General features: G+C 42.6%; 1 protein-coding gene across 2 annotated transcripts in view; it reads left to right on the top strand.

Annotated features, from left to right (window-relative positions):
• NFYB (nuclear transcription factor Y subunit beta) overlaps positions 1-23003 on the top strand; it is a 99028-nt gene that overhangs the window by 10490 nt on the left and 65535 nt on the right. The window contains exons 2-5 of one of the 2 annotated variants that reach the window (XM_029601514.1): positions 1524-1600; positions 18081-18174; positions 20439-20572; positions 22302-22499. In XM_029601514.1, the coding sequence (XP_029457374.1) occupies positions 18081-18174; positions 20439-20572; positions 22302-22499 (426 nt within the window). In that variant the 5' untranslated portion in view covers positions 1524-1600. The remainder of the gene's footprint in view (positions 1-1523; positions 1601-18080; positions 18175-20438; positions 20573-22301; positions 22500-23003) is intronic. The other variant, XM_029601516.1, reaches the window with a different exon arrangement.

The following is a 23003-nucleotide window of genomic DNA, read 5'->3' as shown; positions in this document are numbered from 1 at the left end:
GACAGAGTGGGGAAATTGAGAAAGATGTGTACTGGTGGGAGGAGAGTTTGGGGTTTTGGTGGGGTCAGAGTGGAGAAGTGAGAGAGAATGGGTATTGGTGGAGACAGGATGTAGGGATTGAGAAAGGGGTACTGGTGGAGAGAGGATTCGGGGATTGAGAGAGGGGTACTGGTGGAGACAGGGTAGCGTGATTGAGAAAGAAAGTGGACTGGTGGGGCAGAGTGAGAGGATTGGGAGAGCTTGGGTTTTTAAGAAACTGATTTGGACAGGGTGGTAGGATTGAAAGAGACTGGTGGAAACAGGATGGTAGATTGAGAGAGAGACATGTGACAGGCTGGGGTGATTGAGGGAGATACTAGTATAAATGAGAAGGGGGGTCCTATTAGGCAAACTGCCCCTGCTTATCAATGAAGACCTTCTCCCCTCTTGAAAACATAAGGCTGTTTGGTACTTTGCCTTCTTTTTCCTTATCTTATGGTTCATGAAAGATTGGCCACTCATGTCCTAGGTGATGGCTGGTGCAGAGTCTGAAAAAGTGAAGTTAAATACTGTTCCTACTAAATATTACCAGTTAGAGGAGCTGTCCCTTTCAGCAGGTGATACTGCCTTTGTACTTTCATTTTCACAGTAGCTCTTCAGCTTAGCAGCTGCAAGATTTTAGGCTGATATTGTTTCTGTGATTGTATAAGTTTAAATGTAGTAGGTGGAGGAGAAAATAACTTTTTGTATTAAGTCATGGGAACTTTGTGCTTGCTAGGAACTGTTATAGCAATATAATAAATGTCGGCAGAAAAAGACGCACGTGATCCATCCAGTCTGCCCAGCATTCTTTTTTTTTTTTTTCTTTTTAGTCCTTAGGGTTATTGTTGCCCAGTGCTGATTATCCTAATCAACACGAGTTTCCCTTTTCTTCATCTCCATCATTTAGTCACTGTTATAGTAGCTAAATGAAAAAGGGAGGCAATATTGCCTCTGTATAGGTCCCTGGTGAGACCTCATTTGGAATACTGTCTACAATTTTGGAGGCTGCACCTTCAAAAGGATATAAACAGGATGGAGTCGGTCCAGAGGGAGGCTATAAAATGGTCAGTGGTCTTCATTCTAAAGCATATGGGGATAGACTTAAAGATCTAAACATGTACACCCTGGAGAAAAAGGGAGATATGATAGAAACATTTAAATATCTCAAAAGTTTTCATGTACAGGAGGCTAGCCTTTTTCAATGGAAAGGAGGTTATAGAACAAGGGGGTCATGGGATGAAGGTGAAAGGGAGTAGACTCGGGAGTAATCAATATTTCCTTTATACAGAGGGTAGTGGATGCATGGAACAGCCTCCCAGTGGAGGTGGTAGAAAGAAAATCAGTATCTGAATTCAAGAAAGACTAGGATAAATACTGGAGATCTCTAAGGAAATGATGGGAATAATAATGCTAATAGGCAGACTAGATGGGCCATATGGTCTTTTTCTGCTATCATGTTTCTAGGAATCTCTGTGTTTATCACATGTTGTTCCCTTCTTTAGGAGTGTTCCAAGGCTCTGCTGAATATATATATGGGAGCTCTGAACTCTCAGCGAAACGTTTGGCTGAAAATAAAAAGGTAAAGGAATAGCAAGTTTGCTTACCATAAATGGGGTTCTCCGTAGACAGCAGGATGGATTATCCATGACATATGTGATACCATCCAACAGTGCAGAATGGACCCATCACTCTAACTCAATAAAGTTTTACCACGGAATATGTGCAGGAGTTCTTGCAAGCACACTGCCTTGTGAGTCCTTCAATCAATTGTAGAGCTTAACTTTAGCTAGGTAGTTAATTCTCCAGAGAAGCAGATGGATATTAAATATGGCTAATTTATCCTGCTGTTTACGTTAAGCAAACTTGCTTTCTTCGTTGACAAGCAGGGCTGAATTAGCCATGACATGGGGAGTCCTAAGTCGACGGTTGCCTGGCAGAGTACTTATTGAATAAGCAACCCAGACCCCACTGTAGAGAATGGACTACTAGGTGAACAGACTGCACAAAAACTGCTTGCCCAAAGTTACTGTCACTTCTGAAGAGATTGTCCAGACAGTAGTAGGACATGAAGGTGTAGATTGAGTATCAAGTTGCAGCTTTGCAAATGTCTTCAGTAGAGATGGCTCTTAGGTGAGCCACTGAGGCAGCCATGGCTCTTACTTGATGATCCTTGACAGAGTCTGTGATCTGAAGATCATAGTAATTTGCAATACAGTCTGCTAGCCCATTAGACAACATGCATGTGGCAACAGCCATGCCTAGTCTGTTGGGATTGTAAGAGACAAAGAGCTGAGAAGCTGGACAATATGATTGAGTTCTCTTCAAATAATAGGCTAAGGCACTTTGACCATCCTGTGAATGGAGGATCTCCCCTTTATGCACATGAGGTCTTGGAAAGAATGTAGGCAGAACAATGACTTGATTCAAGTAAAATGCATAAACTTAGGATGAGTGCAGAGAATTACCCTATTTTGGAAAAATTGCAGGTTCCGAGAGTAAGAAATCTATGCTTGTAGCTCACAGACTCTTCTAGCCAAAGCAATGGCAACTAGGAATACCACTTTCCATATAAGAAACTTCAAGGAAACCAAATCTAACAGCTCATAGGAAGATTTCATCAGTTGTGAGATCCAATGGCACAGGTGGTTTTGCAACTGGAAGCTTTGTATGCTACAAGCCCTTTATGGATTTTGATATCAGAAGATAAATAAAGATTGGTTTTCTATCCACCTGAGAGTGGTAAGCAGCAATGGCTCTAAGATGCATTTTGACTGACAGTGTACTGAGACCCGATGAGGTTGTGAACAGGTATTGAAGCAGATCTTTTGGAGTTCAATGAATGGGTTCAGGGAGTCTGCTTGACACCAAGATGAGAAACATCACTCTTCTGGTAGATGGTTTGGCCGAAATCATAATGTCCTCAACTTCCTTAGATAGTGATAACAAGGAGATTATCTAGAGCTCAATATCCATGCTGTTAAGTTGAGGGAGTAGAGGTTTGGATGACACGGATGACCTTCTTCTTAGTACAGCTGGATTGATTCCCAGAGGGATCAGCAGATGGACTGACAACTTGACAAGATAGGAGAACCACACATGTCTGGGTCAAGCTAGGGCAATGAGGATAAGGTGGATCGTCTTCTGCAAGAAGTCCAATGCCTCTACTTAAGAAGGTCCTATTACCAGCCAGTTGTCCAGGTAAGGAAAGACGCACATCCCTTGATGACGATGTGCGGCTACTACTGCTTGGAATATTCTGAAGACTCCTGGGTCTGCCGAAAAAGAAGAACCTTGAATTGGTAGTGAGATATTTTCAGTGAGATGGATGGATATGTGAGCATGTACATTTTTCAGATCCAGGGTGCACATCTAGTCTCCAGCTTGGATGAAGTGTAGGATGGTATGTAGGGAGTTCATTTTATACTCTTGTTCAGTTTTCATAAATCCAGAATATGTTTCAATCCCCCTGATTTTCTTGGAGATAAGGAAATAACGGGAATAGAATCCCTGCCTAGTCTTTGAGAAAGACAGGCTCTATCACCCGATGGCTGAGGAGCAGCGACTCGAGATGGATTTGGATCAAATGAGATGGATTCAGATCGAAAACTAAACCTTGCGAGATGGGAAAAGCATAAACAGTTACCAGATTTTATTTATTTATTTTTTATATACCAATATTCAATCTGAAATATCACATCAGTTTACATTCAAGTACTGTAGGTAGTACTCTATCCCCAGAGTGCTTACAATCTAAGTTTTGTACCTGAGGCAATGGAGGGTAAAGTGACTTGCCCAAGGTCACAAGGAGTGACAGCAGGACTCGAACCCTGGTCTCCTGGTTCATAGCCCTCTGCTCTAACACTAGACTATTCCTCCTCCTGCAATTTGAAACACCCTATAGTCCTTGGTAATCTTCAGCTATTCTACGATTAACAGGCAAAGCCTGAAGGTTGAGTCTCAACAAAAACTAGGCCCAGGTTTGGGCTGGGATTGATGAGGCGTTTTAGACTAACATTTCTCATGTGGGCATCTGGTGAAGCACAATACTGCTGAAATTGGCAGAAGGGGCATCTCTGGAAGAAGGATCACTTAAAAGCAAAGTAAGGACATCTATTTATTTATTTATTTGTTTATTTTTATATACCATCACTCTCAATCGTGGCAGTTCACAATTTTAAAAACGTTCATAGAATTTAAAACAATACAAGTATATAAATTCAAAACAAATACTGCTCTTTGATATTACTATCTTTTTCCTTTACATTACGTGATCTTAGTCTGTTTCAAAAGCAGCTCTTAAATAGCCATGTTTTTAGCTCCTTTTTAAATACCTTAAGATCTTTTTGTGGTCTTAGATTTTCGGGTAAGATGTTCCATAATTTGGGGTCGGCAATGGATAAAGCTCTTTCTCTCACTTCAGTCTAGAGGAAGAAAGCTGATTGGCTCCTGCTGACAAGGATTGAATGGCCGCATGTAACTTCTTAATGTGGCTAATGCTTTCTCTGACCTTATCTGCAAAACGATTGTTCCCAAAACATGGGATGTCAGCCAACTTTTCATAAATGTCCTCATGCAGGCTGCTGGCTCTCAACCAGGACATCCAGCATGCTCCAGTGGCTGCTGCAGAGGATCTTGCTGCAGTGTTAAACAATTTGTATACCAACCAGAGGAGGTGATATTCCTTTGCATTCAGAAGAACCTGCTGATAACCTTCCTGTTCACTGTCCAGAGATTCTACCAGAGACTTCAGCTTGACAATGCAGTCATGGAAATATTGCATCATATACAGATGATGAGCTGCAATGCGGCATTGAGCATCAAGCTCTGAAAGACTTCCTGAAATTGTCCGATAACCTGGGTGTCACATCCTGCTGTGCTGGGGACAGAGAAGAGGTACGGTGTCTGAGAAGAGGCCAGGTGGTCCAGAGCCGTGGTCTTCTGCTTGACTCAACTGCCATTGCCTGTGAGATGGGTCCTTGGGTGCAGATGGGCACCAGGACTGGAGCAGGAATAAGGAGAGTAGCCAAGAGCCAAAGCTAAAGCAAGAACCAGGAGAGAGTAGAAAACCAGATCAGCAGCAAGAGCCACAACGGAGAAGGAATTTGGTCTTGCAAGAAATAGGCCAAGCATCAGGATAGTATGGAGCAAACTCTATTTGGACTGTTGGACCAGCAAAGGTGTATCAGGCTAGAGTTCCTTATATACACCCCTCAATTTGAGACACACCTAATGTTGATCAATAGGAAGCCTCCAGGGGGGAATGGGGGGGAGGCAAGTTTCCCAAACTTCACTTTGCTTAGTATGTTCTACAGGATTGTTGGCATTCAGAATCTGTGTTGTTCCACTGCAAGGTCCCCTGGTCTTGAACACCTGGGATCCCTAATACTAGGATTCTTGCTTGGTGGGGAGATATTTGGTTAACATTCTGGTCTTTTTAGCAGGTTCGATAGTTGAACTACTCCAAACCCATGAGTCTGTTGAACACTATTTAAGGTTTAGTTTCCTGCCTACTGGGGTGGGGGGGGGGGGGGGGAGAAGAAAGTAGATTACCTCATATTCTCATTTGTATTTATTTATTTTATTTATTTATTTATAGTTTTTTATATACCGCGGTACGTAATGCACATCACCTCGGTTTACAGCAAACAGTAATTCAGCGAAAGGCTTTAAAATGAACATAAGTGGAAAAAGCAAAGTGCTAATTTAAACTGAAAAACTAGGAGTATACATATCAAATACATATGTGTAACAATATTAACAAAAGTCTGTCTTGAAAGGAGTTATTTGTAAGGAAAAGGAGGGTAAGGGAAAAGGGGGAATCATAGTAGGGGGGAAGGGAGTCAGACCCGCGCTGCGGGTCTGACTCTCTTATTCCCCCCCCCCCCCCATGTAAGGGAGGAAGAGGAGTCAGAGGGGAATGGGAAAGGCAAGGTAGAATAGAGGAATCAGGAGTAGGTTGAGAAGCGAAGTATGTAATTGCATGATTCCCATCCTTCAAAAAAAAGGCTTTTCTAAACAGCCATGTTTTTAGGTTCTGTTTAAATTTTCGGTGGCAGGGTTCTTGGCGCAGATCAGCGGGCATATTGTTCCACATTTTGGTTCCTGCTATGATGAGCGAACGTTCTTTAGTGGATGTAAGTTTGTAAATCCCACAGGATTTGATCGACTGGTCCAGAAGGAATCTCCAGAATCTGAAATATTTCGAAGACTTCAGTGTGGGGATTTTTGTCCTTTATGGACGTTGATTCTGAGTGTCTTACCTAGTTTATCCAGGAATTTGGAGAATGAAAGGTTTTCTGGTGGAGATGAATGCTTTAGCAGACCAGGTAAGGGGTTTGATGGGATCCCCATAGACCCATCTTCATAACTGAGAGGTGGAGAAATGCTAACCCATGACCCCAGTGAAGATGATGACAGTCGGGCCAGGGACCTCTGTTGCCTCAGAGAGGAATGCTCCTGGGTATGTTCTAGACAGCAGTGACCTGTGTTCCATCCTTAGAATGCTGGCTAGATTCCTTTGCATAGAGGTATGGCCTGCCCAATTGAGGTGGACTAGTTTCCATTGTTGGGATTTCTGATGGGAGCTCAATTCAGACACATGGTCTATGGATTATTGTCTTCTGGCTCGGAGTTAGAGAAGAGACATTCTCTGAAACCAACATCTGATCATCCTCTTGAAAGCACGTATTGGACTCCAGGAGGGGTCTCCCTCTGTGCTGATTGTGCTGATGGCTTTATAACGATCAGGAGCACAATGGATCAGATAGGATCTGGTGTCTCCAGATGTAGTCCACGAGTAGATAACAATAGCAAAGGGGCCCTGGAAGGCTTGGGATCTTGGAAGAGAAGATGCTGGAGACAAGGCTAGCCAACACGAAGGAAGGTAACTACAAGGAGTTTCCGCTTGGTCCTCTCGAAACTTGTTCCTGCATGAGGGTGTTGACAGCACTAGAGTCCAGTATGTCAACAGTGGAATGCTTCAGCATTGACTGCTTTGAAGATGATGACTGCACTGCTGGCTCCAACGAATGACATTTCTTGTATGCTGACAAGCCTTGTATAGAAGCAGCTATGGCCCATGGATGCATCAAGGAGAAAATCGGTTCTTGCGTGCAACGTTTCCATGTCTTACTCAAGCCCTAAACTATAGTGAATCCGGAGTCCAGTGCTGCAGTTGTAGGAGACCTGCCTAAGAAGATCCTGTTTGACTTGGTGCAAAGGCAGCCCAAGGGGGCCCCACAATGGGAGGACGACTGGCTCCCAACTCTTTACCAACCTGTAAAGCTCTTCCATCTTCCGCAGGGATAAAGTCAACAATCAACCACAATTGTAACGGCTGAATCCTGATCAGTTTCTAGGTACCTATAACAGTTGTCATATCCATTGGTGATGGACATTTTGCGGCCACAAACAGTCCTTGAAGTTATTGGAAGTGACCTTCTTGGGGCAGAACATCTTGGTGTTACTTAAAAAAAACCAACCAAAAGTGCTGTTGAGGAGCTGCTGAGGGAACGAAGAAACTTGAAGGAATGAATAGGAATTGAAAAAAACTACAGTTAGCAAAAGATTAGAAAAAATGGAGAGAGAGGGGGTACATGTCAGTGCAGGAGCTCAGACAAAAAAAAGACTGAGGGGCTCAGAAGGCAGTGAGTACATGAACTCCTCTGCATACTTAGTTGTACATATCACTTGCCATACTGGGTTAAACCAAAGGTCCATCAAGCCCAGTATCCTGCTTCCAACAGTGGCCAATCCAGGTCACAAGTACCTGGCAGGATCCCAAGGGGTAGATAGATTCCATGCTGCTTATCCCAGGGATAAGCAGTGGAGTTCCCCAAGTCCACCTTAATAATTGTTTATGGACTTTTTCTCCAGCAACTTGTCCAAACCATTTTTTTAAACGCAGCTACACTAGTAGCTTTCATCACATCCTCTGGCAACGAATTCCAGAACTTAATTATGCGTATAAGAACACAATAAAACTAACAGGTCTGTTCGGTGCTGTCAGATGATATCACTCTCATATTGTGGCTAATTCAGCCCTGTTTGTTGACACAGAAAGAAGATATCAAACTTACTGAAAAATACCTTTTTATGGGCCGGATTCTCCTGTTGTGCTTTGTTTACTGAGCAGTATTTCAAAAATACTTTCATTGAGCAGTAGTAATTACACAGTGTAATTGAAAAATTGTAGTATTAAATAATTAAGTGGCTCTTATTGTTTCCTTGAGCCTGTATGAGCAACCATGTTAGTAGAAATCACACATTACTTATCATAAATTGAATCCTATTGGTTCATGCAGCATGTATGATGCCATTTAGAGTCAATATAGACCAACTGGGTTTTTACTTTTGGTTGCTGTAAACTGCAATGCTAACCCTGCTGACTAGAAAAAATGTTCTAAGATATTTTGTTTCCATGGATGAAAGAACTTAATAAAGGTCTGATGTAAATCTGTGGATCTACTACTATAATTTGTCCTGATTAAGTTTCTAACCAGAATTGTAGAAGTGACATAAAGCACCACAGCTTCACTGCATCAGTGAGCAAGATATTCTGCTATTCACTGTTTACATTTAGTCAAAAAAACACAAGAAAATTCATTTTAAGATGGTGTTGCTTGGATCGCCCCATGGCTCAGTGGCAGAGCATTGTCACATGAAAGGATCTGGGTTCAATTCCTGGCTCAGGACTTCCACTTCTTGGGTTGACTACGGCTGGGGATGTTGCAGAGTAAGTGCTCACAGCCAAAGGGAGGGGGCAGGAAGGAGAGGAATGGAAGACAGTCATAATCATTGCATAATGGTGACACCTGATGACCAGATTTAGGGCCTATGCATTTCAGGCTTCCAAAAGGAGCTCTGGGGCATGGCCTCCAGCTGAGAACTGTGATGGAAATGAGAACCAAAATAAGTTGGAGGGTAATCTAAAATAGGGGAAAAACATTCTCAGAGGGCAAGTAGATGGCAATGCTCCCACATAGGTGTCATCATCAGATGGAGGCCGGCACAGAACTTTGATTTCAAAGCTTCTAGAAGCTTTCAGAATGCCTTACTGGGCATATGCAGCCCTAGCCACTCCTCTGCTTTCTTTCAGGGCCCCTCAGTCTCATCTTTTCGGTGATGCTGCAGTTTGTGGTTCATCTTCTTCTCCCTCAGTTACTGCATTGAAAGTTTTCAGAGCTGCAGGAACTGGGTTTTTTTCATAGTCCCTTGTGGGTAATTTTTATTCTTTAGTCCTCTCACTAGGTTTTGTTCTGGCCGTTTGGATTCTTTCTTTTTTTTCTTTCTTATTTTCAATTGGCCGCATGGTGCAACAGGCAGTTCCAGTCAGGTTTTTTCCCAGCCTATGGGTTGTGTGTTCTTCTTTCATCTGATGCCTCAGGGGGCTTGTTTATATTTGTTCCCTGAACAGTTAGGCTAGGTCTTTTCACCCTGTGACAGATAGGGGCATTGTCTAGATCTGGAAACTTAGCTCATCTGATGGGCATCAATGTTGGAGGCATTGATATTGAAGGCATCATCATCACGGGGGCACCGACCACTGGTGGTACACCGACATGTGCTGTTGTGTGATGCCAAGAGAGGGGTTATTGTGGTGTTGGCTATGAATCCCCCAAGCCATTTTTTTGGGGAGAAGAGCTCACCCTTTCCACAGTCCTGGGAATTGCACCATTTTCCACAAATCCAAGGGATTCATTTACCCCTGGAGCCCAGGAAGATGTGGCCTCCCCTCCTGTCTCCTTACTGTGCTGGCATAGGAAGTTTGAAAAGGAGCTGACAGGCATGCTCCAGGGGACCTGAGCATAGATGCAATCAGCAATTGCTGATTCTCAGTTTCGGAACCAATGCCCCCATGGGAATGGGCTGATTACTACTAGCTGGGTAAGATCACAGTACACTTCCAGTCAGGCAAATCTAGGAGTGGGATTTGAGGACTCTGCTCAGGGCAATGCCCTCTGAATCATCACATTTTCAGGGACCTTATTAGGAGAATACTGGTTGCCATTCCATTGAGTTGCAGAGAGAAAGAAATCTAAGTTCCTCATGGGATTTCGTGGTCCTGTTAATGAAGAGGCAGATGCAGTTATTGCATCCCAAGCTCCAGAATTCAGAAAGCAGCAGCTACTGCATCAGTCTGAGATAGTCAAATCCAATTTCAAAAAGCCCATGGATATTAGCTCCCTGAGGAGGGTTATCCGAAGAGGAAACTCTATTAAGGGGCTATACCCAATTATAGCAGCATAGGCTATTATCAGTCCCTCTTATGCCAATACATGCGAGATCTGACACAAAACAAAGGGTTGTCAGAGCAGCTTCCTCAAAACATCATGACTCTCTAAGGTCACTAGGAGATGGGGTGCTTGAGTATGGAACTCAGATGGTTTGTTTAACTGCTGGTATTTTAATTACCGGAGGCTGGAGACTCTTTTTTGGTATTAGGATTGAGGAAATGGTAATAAGGCCATTATGGCCCTCTACACTGCATAAGAAGAAGTGTCATGCTGGTGGCACAGTCAGCTGAAGTCAGGTTTTGTCCCATTGATGTATCGGATGCCATTGGTGCATTGATCCCTGGCACCATCAAAGCATCGGTTGTTAGTGCACTGGCTCTCGGCACTGTCAGTGCAGTCGGCACATCAGGCTTCAATTCAACCAACATAGCTGTTTGCTTTGTCAATATATTCAGCACTGGATCGTTCCACGTGCCGGACCCCTGCTCAATTGGAGCATCAGTCCCCAAATCTGTCAATGCACTTGAAGCATTCAAAACGGGAATAATTAGCAAGAGGCCCTGAAGGGGATCCACTACTCTTACCTTCCACTGTCTCGAGAGCCATATCCCCATCTAAGCAAGGACTTAGTCTGGAGACGCCAGATCCTATATGCTCCATGGAGCCACCAGTTCAAGTTGACTCATGAAGGCGAACCTATACTGGTCTCGAAAGAAAATGTCTCTCCTCCAACTGGTCTCGAAAGAAAATGTCTCTCCTCCAACTCCTGGTACTATCCCATAGACCAGGTAGAAGAATTGTTGAAGACTTTCTTTGCCTTGCTGGCAGTGATTAAGAGGTCACTTTTCAACCTCTCCTGTCAAAAATATTGAATTTGTTCCTTCAAGGGGGAGTCCCTCCCACCTCTATGCCATGGGAGCTCCCATCAGAAGTCCCAGGGGCAGGATCTAGTCTCTGACTATTCCTCGCTTCAGAGTCTATCAAGTCTGAGGAGGGAGCTCAAGACATTACCATCTAGAGCATGCCTCAGGAATATTCCTCTCTGAGATGGCTGAGAACTTCATCTCAATTATCGCCATCATCATTGGGGTCTTGAGTTAGAGTTCCTTCACCTCTCAGTTCAGGAGAAAGGTCTACAGAGATTGCATCTGACCCCCTACCTGATCTGCCGGAGTATTCTTTGCCACCAGAGAAACTCTTGAACTCCAAATTCTTGGACAAGTTGAGTAAGGTGTTGGGAGTTAATGTCCACAAAGGCAAAACCTCCCACTCTGAAGTCTTCAGTTTTCTCAAATCCTGGAAACTCCATCTGAGCCTACAGCAATTCCGGTGCACTCTTCCTACAGGATTTGTAAAGAAGAAGGTTGGAAAATCTAGTATCTTCCCCACCAGTAGCCAGAAAATTAATCCTTAAATAAAGAGTTCAGCAAACCCTAGGGTTTGGGGTAGTTCAGCTACCTTCTCAGTCAGTGGTAGAGAAAACAGCCAAAGAAAACTAAGACTTTTTGCAACACCCCATCAATCAAGGACCATAGACTATTGGATAACTTTGGGAAGAAGGTTTTTCAATGTCTGCAATGTGGCCCACCAATTCTACATGGTGCAATATTTGCACAATTGCGTTGAGAAACTGAAACCCTTGCTAGAGTCGCTGGATGAAGAATGGGTGGACTATCAGCAGGCTTTTCAGAATGCTGAGGAGTGCGAGCATCATCTTCTCCACTTTGTATATGAATCATTTGATACCACAAACAGACCTTGGGCAGCGGCCATAGGAGCAAGCTGAATGGCTTGATTGAGAGCTAGCAGTTTGCGTGAGGTCATTTATGACAAGTTGGCTGATGTGCCCTGTTCTGTTGAGAACCTTTTCAGAGACAAACTCCAAGAAACAGTCAGTCACCCAAATTAAGGAACAGCATGCTGCCGTCCAGTCCTTCTTGACAGGATCCAAACAACCATCTTAAGCACTCCTACTTCCAGAGACTCTCCTTCCACCAATTCCAGTAGTATCATACACCACTGTGTTTCCGGCTCATGGACGTTAGCAAAAAAGACATCAGCTGAAAACACTACAATAAGCCCAGCCCAAGCTTGGGCCCAGTTGTTGACCAGACTCGACTCTCAAGTGTTGTCTCTGCTAGTGGGGGGAAGATTCACTTTTACCTGCAGGAGTGGAGGAAGATCACCAAGGACTGTTGGGTCCTCAAAATTGTGGAGTCTAGTTACTGTTTGTGCTTTTCCTGCCCTCCAGTGCTACACCATTGTTTGATCTTCAATCTGGATCCATTTTGCTTGACTCATCTACATTTTGAGGTGAAATTGCTTCTCAGCCAGCAGGTGATAGAACTTAACCCTCCCAATCCCTATGGCAGGGGTTAAACTCCAGCTATTTCCTTATCCCTAAGAAGTTGGGAGGATTGAGATGCATCCTGGATTTATGAAGTCTGAACAAGAGCCTATTACAGGAGAAATTCAAAATGAAACCCCTCCAGACCATCCGACCCTTCATTTAAACAGAAGACTGGATGTGTGCCCTAAATCTGAAATATGTTTATGCTTAAATATCTATACATTATTCCCATTTGTTTTGTAGTGAATGCCTCCCTTTCAGACTCTTGGCAGCTTCAAGGTTCTTCACTAAATGTCTAGCACATCTTTCTTGTCAGGGAGTTTATATCTTCTCTTACCCAAACAATTGGCTAGTGATGGGGCCTTCCCAAGCCAGTAGTGTTGGATTCTCTGCTGAAGACTATCCAACTTATTCAGGCACTGGGATTCATTATAAACTTCACCAAATCAAACTTTGTCTCTACCTAAAGAATCAAGTTCATAGGGTCATGGATAGATTTTCTGGAAGAGAGAGTGTGCTGTGAGAGCAAGAGTATTTCCTTCTATCTTTGATCTGGAGCCTTCCTTAGAGGGATCAAATCCCAGCCAGGGAGATGTTGGTCATCCTGGGTCATGTGACGGCAGCAGTACATGTGGTCCTCATGACCTGCCTCAACATGTGGATTTTCCAGCGAGTCCTGTATGCTCAGTGGGATCAGTTGCTTAAGCTCTTGCCCCAGTGAAGGTCACAGCAGAAATGAAGGGGCCCTCTCCAGTGGTGACTAGACCCAGATGTCTTGGAGATGGGAGCTCCCATTTGGATTCTACCTCATCAGATGATGATAGCAATGGATGCATCCACCAGGGGATGGGATGCACACATGGGTCTTTTCTGAATCCAAGTAATGTGGTCAACAAAATGTTTCAAATTAATCTTCTGGAGCCACGAGCTCTCAGATGTACATTGAGAGCTGTTACATAGCTCCTTTAGGGAAAGAGAATTCTGATCCAAACCGATAACCCTGAGATCAGTATTCAAAACACTTTCAGCATTATTAAGCCAGATAAGTGGGATTTAGGCAGCTAAGTAGCGCCCGCTGAATATGCACCCAAGTTCAGTGGTCTCCGCTTAGCCTTATAAGTCCCTTATATGGCTACAAAGTTAGCTGTTTAAGTCGTGGTTGGGCAGTATGCAGATCAGGGCGGAGTGAGTTAGCCGTACAACTTATGCAGCTAACTGCCAATATTCAGACTTAGCCACATAAGTTGTACTGCTAAGGACATAGGACAAGTCTAATCTTAGCTGGATAGACTTATCTGGCTAAGTGCTCAGTTACAAGTGTATATTCAGCTGCACAGCTGTGCCGCTGAATGTACGTCGTAACTTAGCTGGGTAAGTTCTTACCAGCTAAGTTACTTAAGCAGCCAGTTTTGAATATTGATCCCCTTGTAAAATGTTCTGTGTCAACAAGCAAGGGGGCATAGAATCAAGGACCCTCTGCCAGGAATCCCTAAAAATTTGGGAGTGGCGTTGCAGCCACCAAGCTTTCCTGCAAGCAACCTCCCTTCTTGGGATCTCCAAATTGCTGTTGGATCGCCTCAGCAGAGTGTTTCATCTCAACGAGTGATCTCTAGATTAAACAGTGGCAGACTGATTGTTCGATCTCTGGGGGTCACCCATTGATCGATTTGTTCACATCAGAGGACAACAGGAAAGTAGAAAGATTCTGTTCTTTCTTCAAAGCAATTTCAGGTCTGCTTTGGATGCTTTTCTGCTCACATGGGATGCAGATTTCCTGAATGCTTTTCCACCACTTCCATTGGTGGCCAGAACAATGCAGAAAGCGCTCAAGGATCAGGGCACCCATGATCCTCATTGCTCCAGCATGGCTTAGATAAGTGTGATTCTCATACTTTCTTTGGTTGTCAGTCAGCCCGCTGATTCCTGTGAGATCTGATCTGACTTTATTAATTCAGAAGGAGGGTCATCTATGTTATCCAAACCTTTTCTCTCTCAACTTGATGGCATGGATGTTGAGCACTCACTAAGCTCATTGCTGTCATTAACAAAGGAATGACAGTGATGTAATTGCTGCCTTGAAGCCTTCAACTAGAAGAGCTTACAGTTTTTTAGATGGAAAAGATTTTCATCTTGGACTTGTTTTGCTTGCGAGCCAAAAGAGTTACACCACTGCTTTATTCTCCCCCTCCTCCTTGGGTCTCAGTATGTCATTTGTCAAAGTGCATCTTAGTGCCATTAAGGCTTATTATATTCAACTGGATGGCAAACTGATCTCCATATATCCTTTAGTGTTGAAGTTCAGGAAAGGTGTGTGGCATATGAGACCTTCGGTCGCCAAACCACTAATGTCATAGGATCTAGTATTGGTGCAACTCATGAAACCACCTTATGAACAGTTAGCATCAGTTTTCCTTGAAGTTTCTTACCTGGAAAGCAGTGTTCTTAGTTGTCATCACATCAGCTAGAACAGTCAGTGAGCTTCAGACATTGATTCATTACTCACCGTACTACATGTAGTCTTCTCACATCAGAATAGTCGCCACACTCACCCATGTTTTTGCCAAAAGTGGTTTCAGCTTTTCATCTGAAATAAACCATTGTGTTGCTCATATTCTTCCCCTAAACTCATGCTCATGAAGGGGGGAAGGCTGTTCATACATTGAACTGCAAGAATTCATCCACATTGCTTCTAAGCTCTTTATCTTTTACGATCTTAACAGACTGGGAATAGCAGTTGCTGAGCGCATGTTGTCCAACTGGCTAACAGACTGTATCACACATTGCTATTGTTGCACTAGTGGACCCTTGGGTCAAGGCAAGGTTGGCATCATCTGCAGGGAGGAGCCCTACTGGTCCTTGCCATCGACAGGCAAACCAGTCAGGAGCAGAGGCCCAATGGGACTTTCACCAATACCAGCCCACGTTCCCCGCAGGTTGAGCCCTTGGGTGCCGGGGCTAGTTGGACTTAGGTGCAGGCCTCTGGATAACAAAAGATCCATTAAAAGCTTGGGAACAGCAAGAAGCGGAGTCTGTAAAGGCGAGGGTTGAACAGGCAGCAGACAGTCGAAAGCATATCGGTAATCAGGGCAGGCAGTAAGCAGGCAGATACGAAACAAGCCAAAGGGCAGGCGGAAGATGAGCAAAGTCCAAAGAAAGTCCAAGGTCAGCCGAGAGTAAGTCCAGGAGGGCAAAGTCAAGCACTAGCCAAGGTCTGAGCCCTGGTTGGGAAACAGGCGAAGCGATCAGAAGGCAGCAACAAACAACTCACGAGGAGGGCGACATGTTGCTGAGGCATTTGATGTGGGCCCAGTCCGGGTTTAAATCCCTGCGTCCTCACTAACGTCATGGGGGCACCACCTTGGGTTTCCCACGGTGGGCCCTTTAAATAAGCCTGTGGTGTGCGCACATGTGTGCCTAGGAGCAGTGTCTGCAACACAGCTGGGCCCAGGCGGCGGCCTGCTGTGTCTTAGTCACGGTGTTGGGAGCCCCTGCCAGAAAAGGTGAGAGCGGCTGGTTGTGGGACAAGCCCGTGGCCGGCCAAGCGTAACAACTATGCTTTAGCTGGCTCACAGATCAGTCTCTGTCACGGCTCATCAAGTGAGAACCATGGCTACCTTCGTGGCCTATCTGTGAGTCATGCATATTGAAGACATTTGCAGAGCTGCAACTTAGTTGTCAGTTCGCATGTTCACGTCCCATTACTATCTGGACAATCTTTCAAAAAGTAACAACTTTTGTCAAGCAGTTTGTTCACCCAGTAGTCCCCTCTCTCTGGGGGTCCAGGTTACCTTTCATAAGGGCAAGTCCCAAGTTGGTTTTTGCAGCAGTGCAATGTGTCATGGTTAATTCAGCCCTGGTTGTCAATGTAGAAGGCAAGTTTGCTTAGCATAAACAGGATTCTCTGTAGACAGCAGGATGAATTAGCCATGCTTAATACCCACTCACCCACCTCCTTGGAGAGTCGACTACCAAACTAAAGCTAAGTTCTATAGTCAACTGAGGAGCTTATGAGGCAGAATCTATATGGGAACTCACATGCATGTCAGTGGAGCAAAAGCTCTTTGAGAAGAGAGAAGGGTCCATTCGGTGCCATCAGATGACATCACCCCCATGTCATGGCTAATTAATTCTGCTGCTGATGGAGAATCCCATTTACAGTAAGCAAACTTGCTTTCTTTACAGCTTTATTTTTGTTTTTACTTTTTTTTTAAATTTGTGCTTGTACCTATTTTTTTCTTATTTTTCTGTTTGCCATTTTTTGCTGTTTCTTTCTCTCCTTCCTTCCCTCCCTACCTGGCCCAAAACCAGCCTCAGCTCCAGTGCCCAATCCAACCCCAGCTGCGCTTCCTTCTACTCCTGGTACTGTGCCTGCTCCAGACCTAACAACAGATCCTTCTTCTCCCAGCCCCAACCCCAGTTGTAGCTTCTCTGCTCAGCCCAGGCCTGGACACAGCAACAGCATTGCATCCTCATTTTCTCGGCCCTGGCAGCAGTAGCAGATTCTCGTTCTCCCTGTCCTATCAGCAATTTTGGACCTTTGTTTTTCTGGACATGTTCCCAGTGATGACTGCCCAGTACAGGCCCAATCACAGTGGTGGATCCTCGCTTGGCATAGCTCCAACCTTGACTGCTCTTTCCTGGCTCTGACACTAGTGATGGTTTCTTTGGCTCAGGCCTGGTGGCAAGTGCAACGCCCTACATTTTAGGTGCCTGGGCAACTTGACACACAGCTTTTATAAAGCCCTGAAAAGTATCATGGTTTCCTAGGAATCCGAGATTAGGGGAAATGGTAAAAAAGTTCTCCTTAATTCAGCCCAAGCTGTCTCAGGAGGTGATCTGCCTTTCTAGGTGCCAGTGCAAACTGATCCATTAAGGCCTTCTGCAACCTGTAAGGTTTCCATCAGAGAAAGCATCTGAGCAACATGTTAACTTTTCAGTAGAAATAATTATCTAAATTATTTCTTCTATAGTTTGGGTCTTTCTTGTGAGTGCTTGACCCACTGATGTATTCCTCTCTATCCCCCCTACAAGCAGCAGGAACGTATTCACTGGGGTACTGGAGAATAAGTTTTTTTGCCTTGTGCCAAAAGTATGCAAATAAATATTTGTATTTCTTATTTTCTCCTTTTATGGGTGAACAGGTATATGGTATTCTGTTTTGCCACTATACTTCCATGGTAGGGGCATTTTGGTTTTGACTTTCTGAGTAGGCCAAGTTGAAGAGCCTCTTCAAATTGACTCATCTCTACATTTTCACTGGCTATTTTTCTATTTATTAAACTTCTATTATTACTGACTATCTTAGAATTTTGAGGGTATTTTTATTCATATGTCTTATTACTCAGTTTATTGTACTGTGATGATTAAGTTCTGACTTGTAGCACTTCCTTAAAAGCATTATAGAAAAATAAATAAAACACAAAAGATTTGTTTACAATAATAGTTTATTGACATTTTCCTCCCATTTTTAATAGATGGATGGTGATAATGCTACAACTGATGCTTCTCAGTTAGGAATTTCTGGAGATTACATTGGCGGAAGTCATTATGTAATACAGCCTCATGATGGTAAGAAACACCTAAAACTAAAATGAAGTTATTCCAGTGGGGCTTTGGATTAAGAAAGTACTTCTGGTCCTTGAACTACCTGGGTCTGGAAGCACTACTGAAATGAGGCTTACAGTTCTGGAGGGTGGGAAGAATGAATCTCTACTACTATAACTATCACTAATCATTTTTATGGACCTATGCTGTACCATGGAACTTTAGACTAAGAAGACTGCATTCTTCCTTAAAGATACTTTTTTTTCCCTAAGGAAGTCAAGAAGATTACATGTAGAAAAATGGTGATTTCAGTCTTGAATGGTTTGTCATCTCCATTTAGCCCACAACTAGTTCTGGATGCAGAAAGAAGCAGTAAGAGACACAAGCCGATGAGGGTCAGTGCTATTGGAGCACTTCCTGCCTTAACTAGTTTGGTTGAAGTGAGAAAGTTATCCTGGGAAATGAGTATAAAAGGGAAGAAGTCAAAAGCTACCACTTGAAAAGTTTTATTTGAGCCAACTTGGTGGCTCAGTGGCAACTATGCACTGCCAACTGGAGAGACTTGGGTTTGATTCCCTGCTGGAGTTTTCTGTTTCCCAGGTCAGCCAGGGCTGGGGATAGTGTGGAAGTATTGTTGACAGCTCCTGGGGGGAAGGGAGTCATAATCATCATGCAAGGCGATACCTGGTGTTCAGATTTAGGACTGCCACTGTAATGGCTGATCTAAGGTGAGGTTTATAAAATTAGGGGAAAAAATCCCTGAGTAGTTGTAAATGAAGGCTTATGATACTGGATTTCAATCCTGGTTCTAACTGAACTGGAAGCCCAAAGGAGGAGGAGGCAACTGTTGGGTCAAAAAAAAAAAAGGCTTAATTTATAAGCAATCAGAACAAACATAGAAATTTATGGCCAGCCGCGCGCCAAAGGGGCGCGCGGCTTTGACCGGCTTCAACCGGATTCGTTGGATTGTTGGGACTGTTCCTTTATTTATTTTGAGAAGATTAGCATCACCAGGTAGGCAAGTTTCATTTCTCCTTGCCTTCTAAGTGAACCACTGTTATAAGTAAGCACCACTCAAATAAGTCTGAGGTTAGACTGATTATTATTGAAGTCTACATTAATAATGCCTCACACCAAGAGAAAGGCGAAAATTAAGCCTGCTCCTGGAATATCAATAGAATCTACTCAAAGATTTATGCCTGAGTGGTTAAACAATCTTCAAACAACCCCTGTAGAGGGGGCCGCAGTAGGGGATGATTTAGGGCGAAAATCTTCCCTTATGGCCGAGGACATCTCGTTAAGTCCAGGGGCGCCTGAGATGCCATCACCGCCTGGTAAAAATGGGGTTAGTCCCCAATTATTACCAGGAATGCCTAAACAAAATCAAGATGTCCAGGAAAGTCTACAAACATCACAGACAATATCAGAACTGGATAATAGTAATGTCCACTCATTCACTCCGGAACAAAGGAGTACGCCAAAGAATGATAAGAAACAAGAACAAATTACATCTTATTCTCTAAAAGGGAATAGTCTTGTAGAAAAGAAAATCAAGCATATAGAGATGAAACCTGGAACTGTTACAATGGAAACATTGTGGAACTATATTGCAAAATTGGATTCTTCTATCATGAAACTTGCAGATGTAGTTCAGGAGACCAATGTGGTAGTAAAAAAGAACTCTGAGATATTAGATACCCAACAAAAACAAATGCATGATATAGATAAACGAGTGGGGCAGGTAGAGAAAATTCAGCATTTGCAAATTAAAGCAGATACAGAAATACAGAGAAAGATTGAATTTATGGCCTGTCTAGTCTGCCCATCCATGTAACTGCTCAACTCTACAATCCCTACCATTTCCTCAGAGGTACCTTGTGCTTGTCCCATGGTTTCTTGAATTCAGATACTGTCCTTGTCTTCACCAACTCCACTAGGAAGCTGTTCTATGCATCCTTAAAACATAGTAATGTTATGTCTTCTGCCAAATAAGATGATAAGCTGAAAACTATTACTCACCTGTAGGCAAACAGTTGTGCTTAACATTATTTAAGAGGTACCATGCTTCCATGTTTATATTTTAAAAAAGGAGGTAATTTGTAGAGCAAGAATATTTTTACCTTAACTTGAGCTATTGTACTGGTTTGCAGTTTTAGAGTGTTCAATAAATTTGCATTTTAAGAACAAAATGGTAGAAAATCTATTCCTTTGTTGCAGTACATATGTAGAACATTGCTCATATTTTGAAATATATGAATACCTGCTGTTTCTATATTTTATTTTATTAGGAGACACAGAGGACAGCTTGAATGACCCTGATGATACAAATGGATCAAAAGAAAGTTTCAGAGAACAAGATATATACCTTCCAATTGCAAATGTTGCAAGGATAATGAAAAATGCCATACCCCAGACAGGAAAAGTAATGTGTCTTCCACCAATCATGCTCCTTCAGTACAATGCAAACAAACCTTTCTGCAGTAGAATAATTTATTAATTTTGGTAAATTAAAGGGGCACTTCATTTAATGTGTCTCTTTTGAAAAACAGAGCAGTTTGTAGACGCTTTGTAAGTTTTATGTTTGTGCAGATGGGTGTATCACAGTGTTAACTTGGAAGATCAAGCACACATTATTCTATTAAGGCTGTCACATGGTAGCTAGAAATTGGACTCAGCTGGGCTATCTTGAAATACATTGTGCTAGTTACCATTTTTCTCTTATACTCCTGGGATAATGCTGTGGAGGATGAAGATACATGAGGGGCATCACTCGAAGCCAGGGCTATCCATGATTGTGACTGGCAGTGGGCGGGGTCCTATTCAACTTTTAGATGAGCATGCAAAAGCTTTCTTCATCTTTCGCCTTCTTTATAGTTGCTTATCAGCCATTCTGCTGCTGGATTATACATGGGAGAGACCTAGCAGATGAATCTTCTTTATTTAAAACATTTCTATATCAGTTACCCAACCAAAACTGGACACCCAAAGATGTGTAAAATAAAACTAAATTAAAACTCAACAATACAAATAAGCATAAGCAGTACAAATAAAAAACAAAACACAAGTCTGAACAAAATATTTAACACTAACAAGCTGTGATTAAGATATGACGTGCAGAAAGGCTGCCAGTTTTCATGGAATGTTCCTGGCTGCAAATGCCAAAGTTATTTCCCTTCACCACAGCAGAAATTTGGCTAATTAATGGAGCATTGTTCAAAATCTGTCTATGAACTTGGGTGTTTATTGGCTCTGTCCTTTCATTCTTGGTTTTGATTCTTACAGTTATACATCTGTGTAGAATTATGACAGCATACTCTGTTTTAAAAAGCTTTTTTGACCAGTCCTGTATATCTTGAATTCATATTTTGTGGCATGATTCACAAAAGCTTTTTTCCTATTCTGTGTCTATAAGAAAATGCACTGACGTCATTACACTGGTACTTGTCAGTGTTATGACAACACGCAACTAAGTAGCATGAGTGATCAAAAACATATTTATTTTATCTCAGGAATGAATTAATTTTATTTTGTTTGAACCAGGATATTTATTTTTCCATCGTTATGCAGGTGTTAGAGATTTTTGTATGTTTATTGCTTGTTTGAATTGTCATTTGATTTTATATATGTTTTATTGTTCCCTGCTTTGAAAATTGAATATATGCAAGTTTATACATTTTTTAAATAAATAATCAGAAAGAAAAGGTGGCGAGCTTCTACTTTTAAGCTTTGCTGCATTAGGAATATAAGAACATAAGATTTGCCATACTGGATCAGACTAAAGGTCCATCGAGCTCAGTATTCTGTTTCAAACAGTGGCCAATCCAGGTCACAAGAAGCTAGCAGGATCCCAAAAGGTTGATAGATTCAATGCTGCTTATCCCAGCAAAATACCATACCTAGAAGCAGTTTCAAAACAGGTGATTTTCAAAGATTTTTTCCCCAAAAGGCATTTATTAAGGGTTTTTCCCATAGGCATAGAAAGGGAGAAATCTGTTGGTAAATTGGATCTATAATCATAAATGTATTTATTGGCTACAGCAATATGAAACATGCAGGGTCTTGGGTTATTTTCATGTGGAGAGGTAACAGTAGGCTGTTTTGTAAATACAGCTTCATTTTATTTTATTATAACTGATGGTTTCTCTTATTAGATTGCCAAAGATGCTAAGGAGTGTGTGCAGGAGTGCGTAAGTGAATTTATAAGTTTTATTACTTCTGAAGCAAGTGAGAGATGTCATCAAGAGAAGCGAAAGACCATCAATGGAGAAGATATTCTGTTTGCCATGTCCACGTTGGGATTTGATAGCTATGTAGAGCCTTTAAAGCTGTATCTTCAGAAGTTTAGAGAGGTTGGTAGTATATATTTCCATAGAAATTCCAAGAATAATTATATACGTGTTTTATAACTTTGCTAACTGAAAATGGGCTTTTTACAATACATCTAAGATTTTTGGGAGTACAGTGGTCTGATACAACATATTGTACAAAAATGGTTAGTTTCCTTTATACCATTTTAAGATTTTATTTATGCATTTGTTAGAAAAATTATTTAGTTAAATTTTCACAGCACCTAATTGCTAAAACACAAGTCTTTATGACTTATATAAGGATTGAGTCCACAACAACATCCGAGCACAGCTAGCACTCTAAATACAAATCACACACCAAGAAAGAGTGCTAGATCAAGGGTTACACAGTCCAAGATTCCAAGAATTTCAAATCCAGGAAGGTTCTTTATTTTAAATCGGCAACTCCACTGTATAGAACAACCATGTTTTCAAAAGGAAGGGTCCCCCGACACGGACCCGTGTTTCGCCGAGGCTGCGTCGGGAGGGACACACAGGTCTCAACAA

This window comes from Rhinatrema bivittatum, chromosome 4 (assembly GCF_901001135.1).
Source record: "Rhinatrema bivittatum chromosome 4, aRhiBiv1.1, whole genome shotgun sequence".
Lineage (NCBI taxonomy): Eukaryota > Metazoa > Chordata > Amphibia > Gymnophiona > Rhinatrematidae > Rhinatrema > Rhinatrema bivittatum.
The sequence above is the reverse complement of the archived record's forward strand: the minus strand, read 5'-3'. Positions and strand labels throughout refer to the sequence as shown.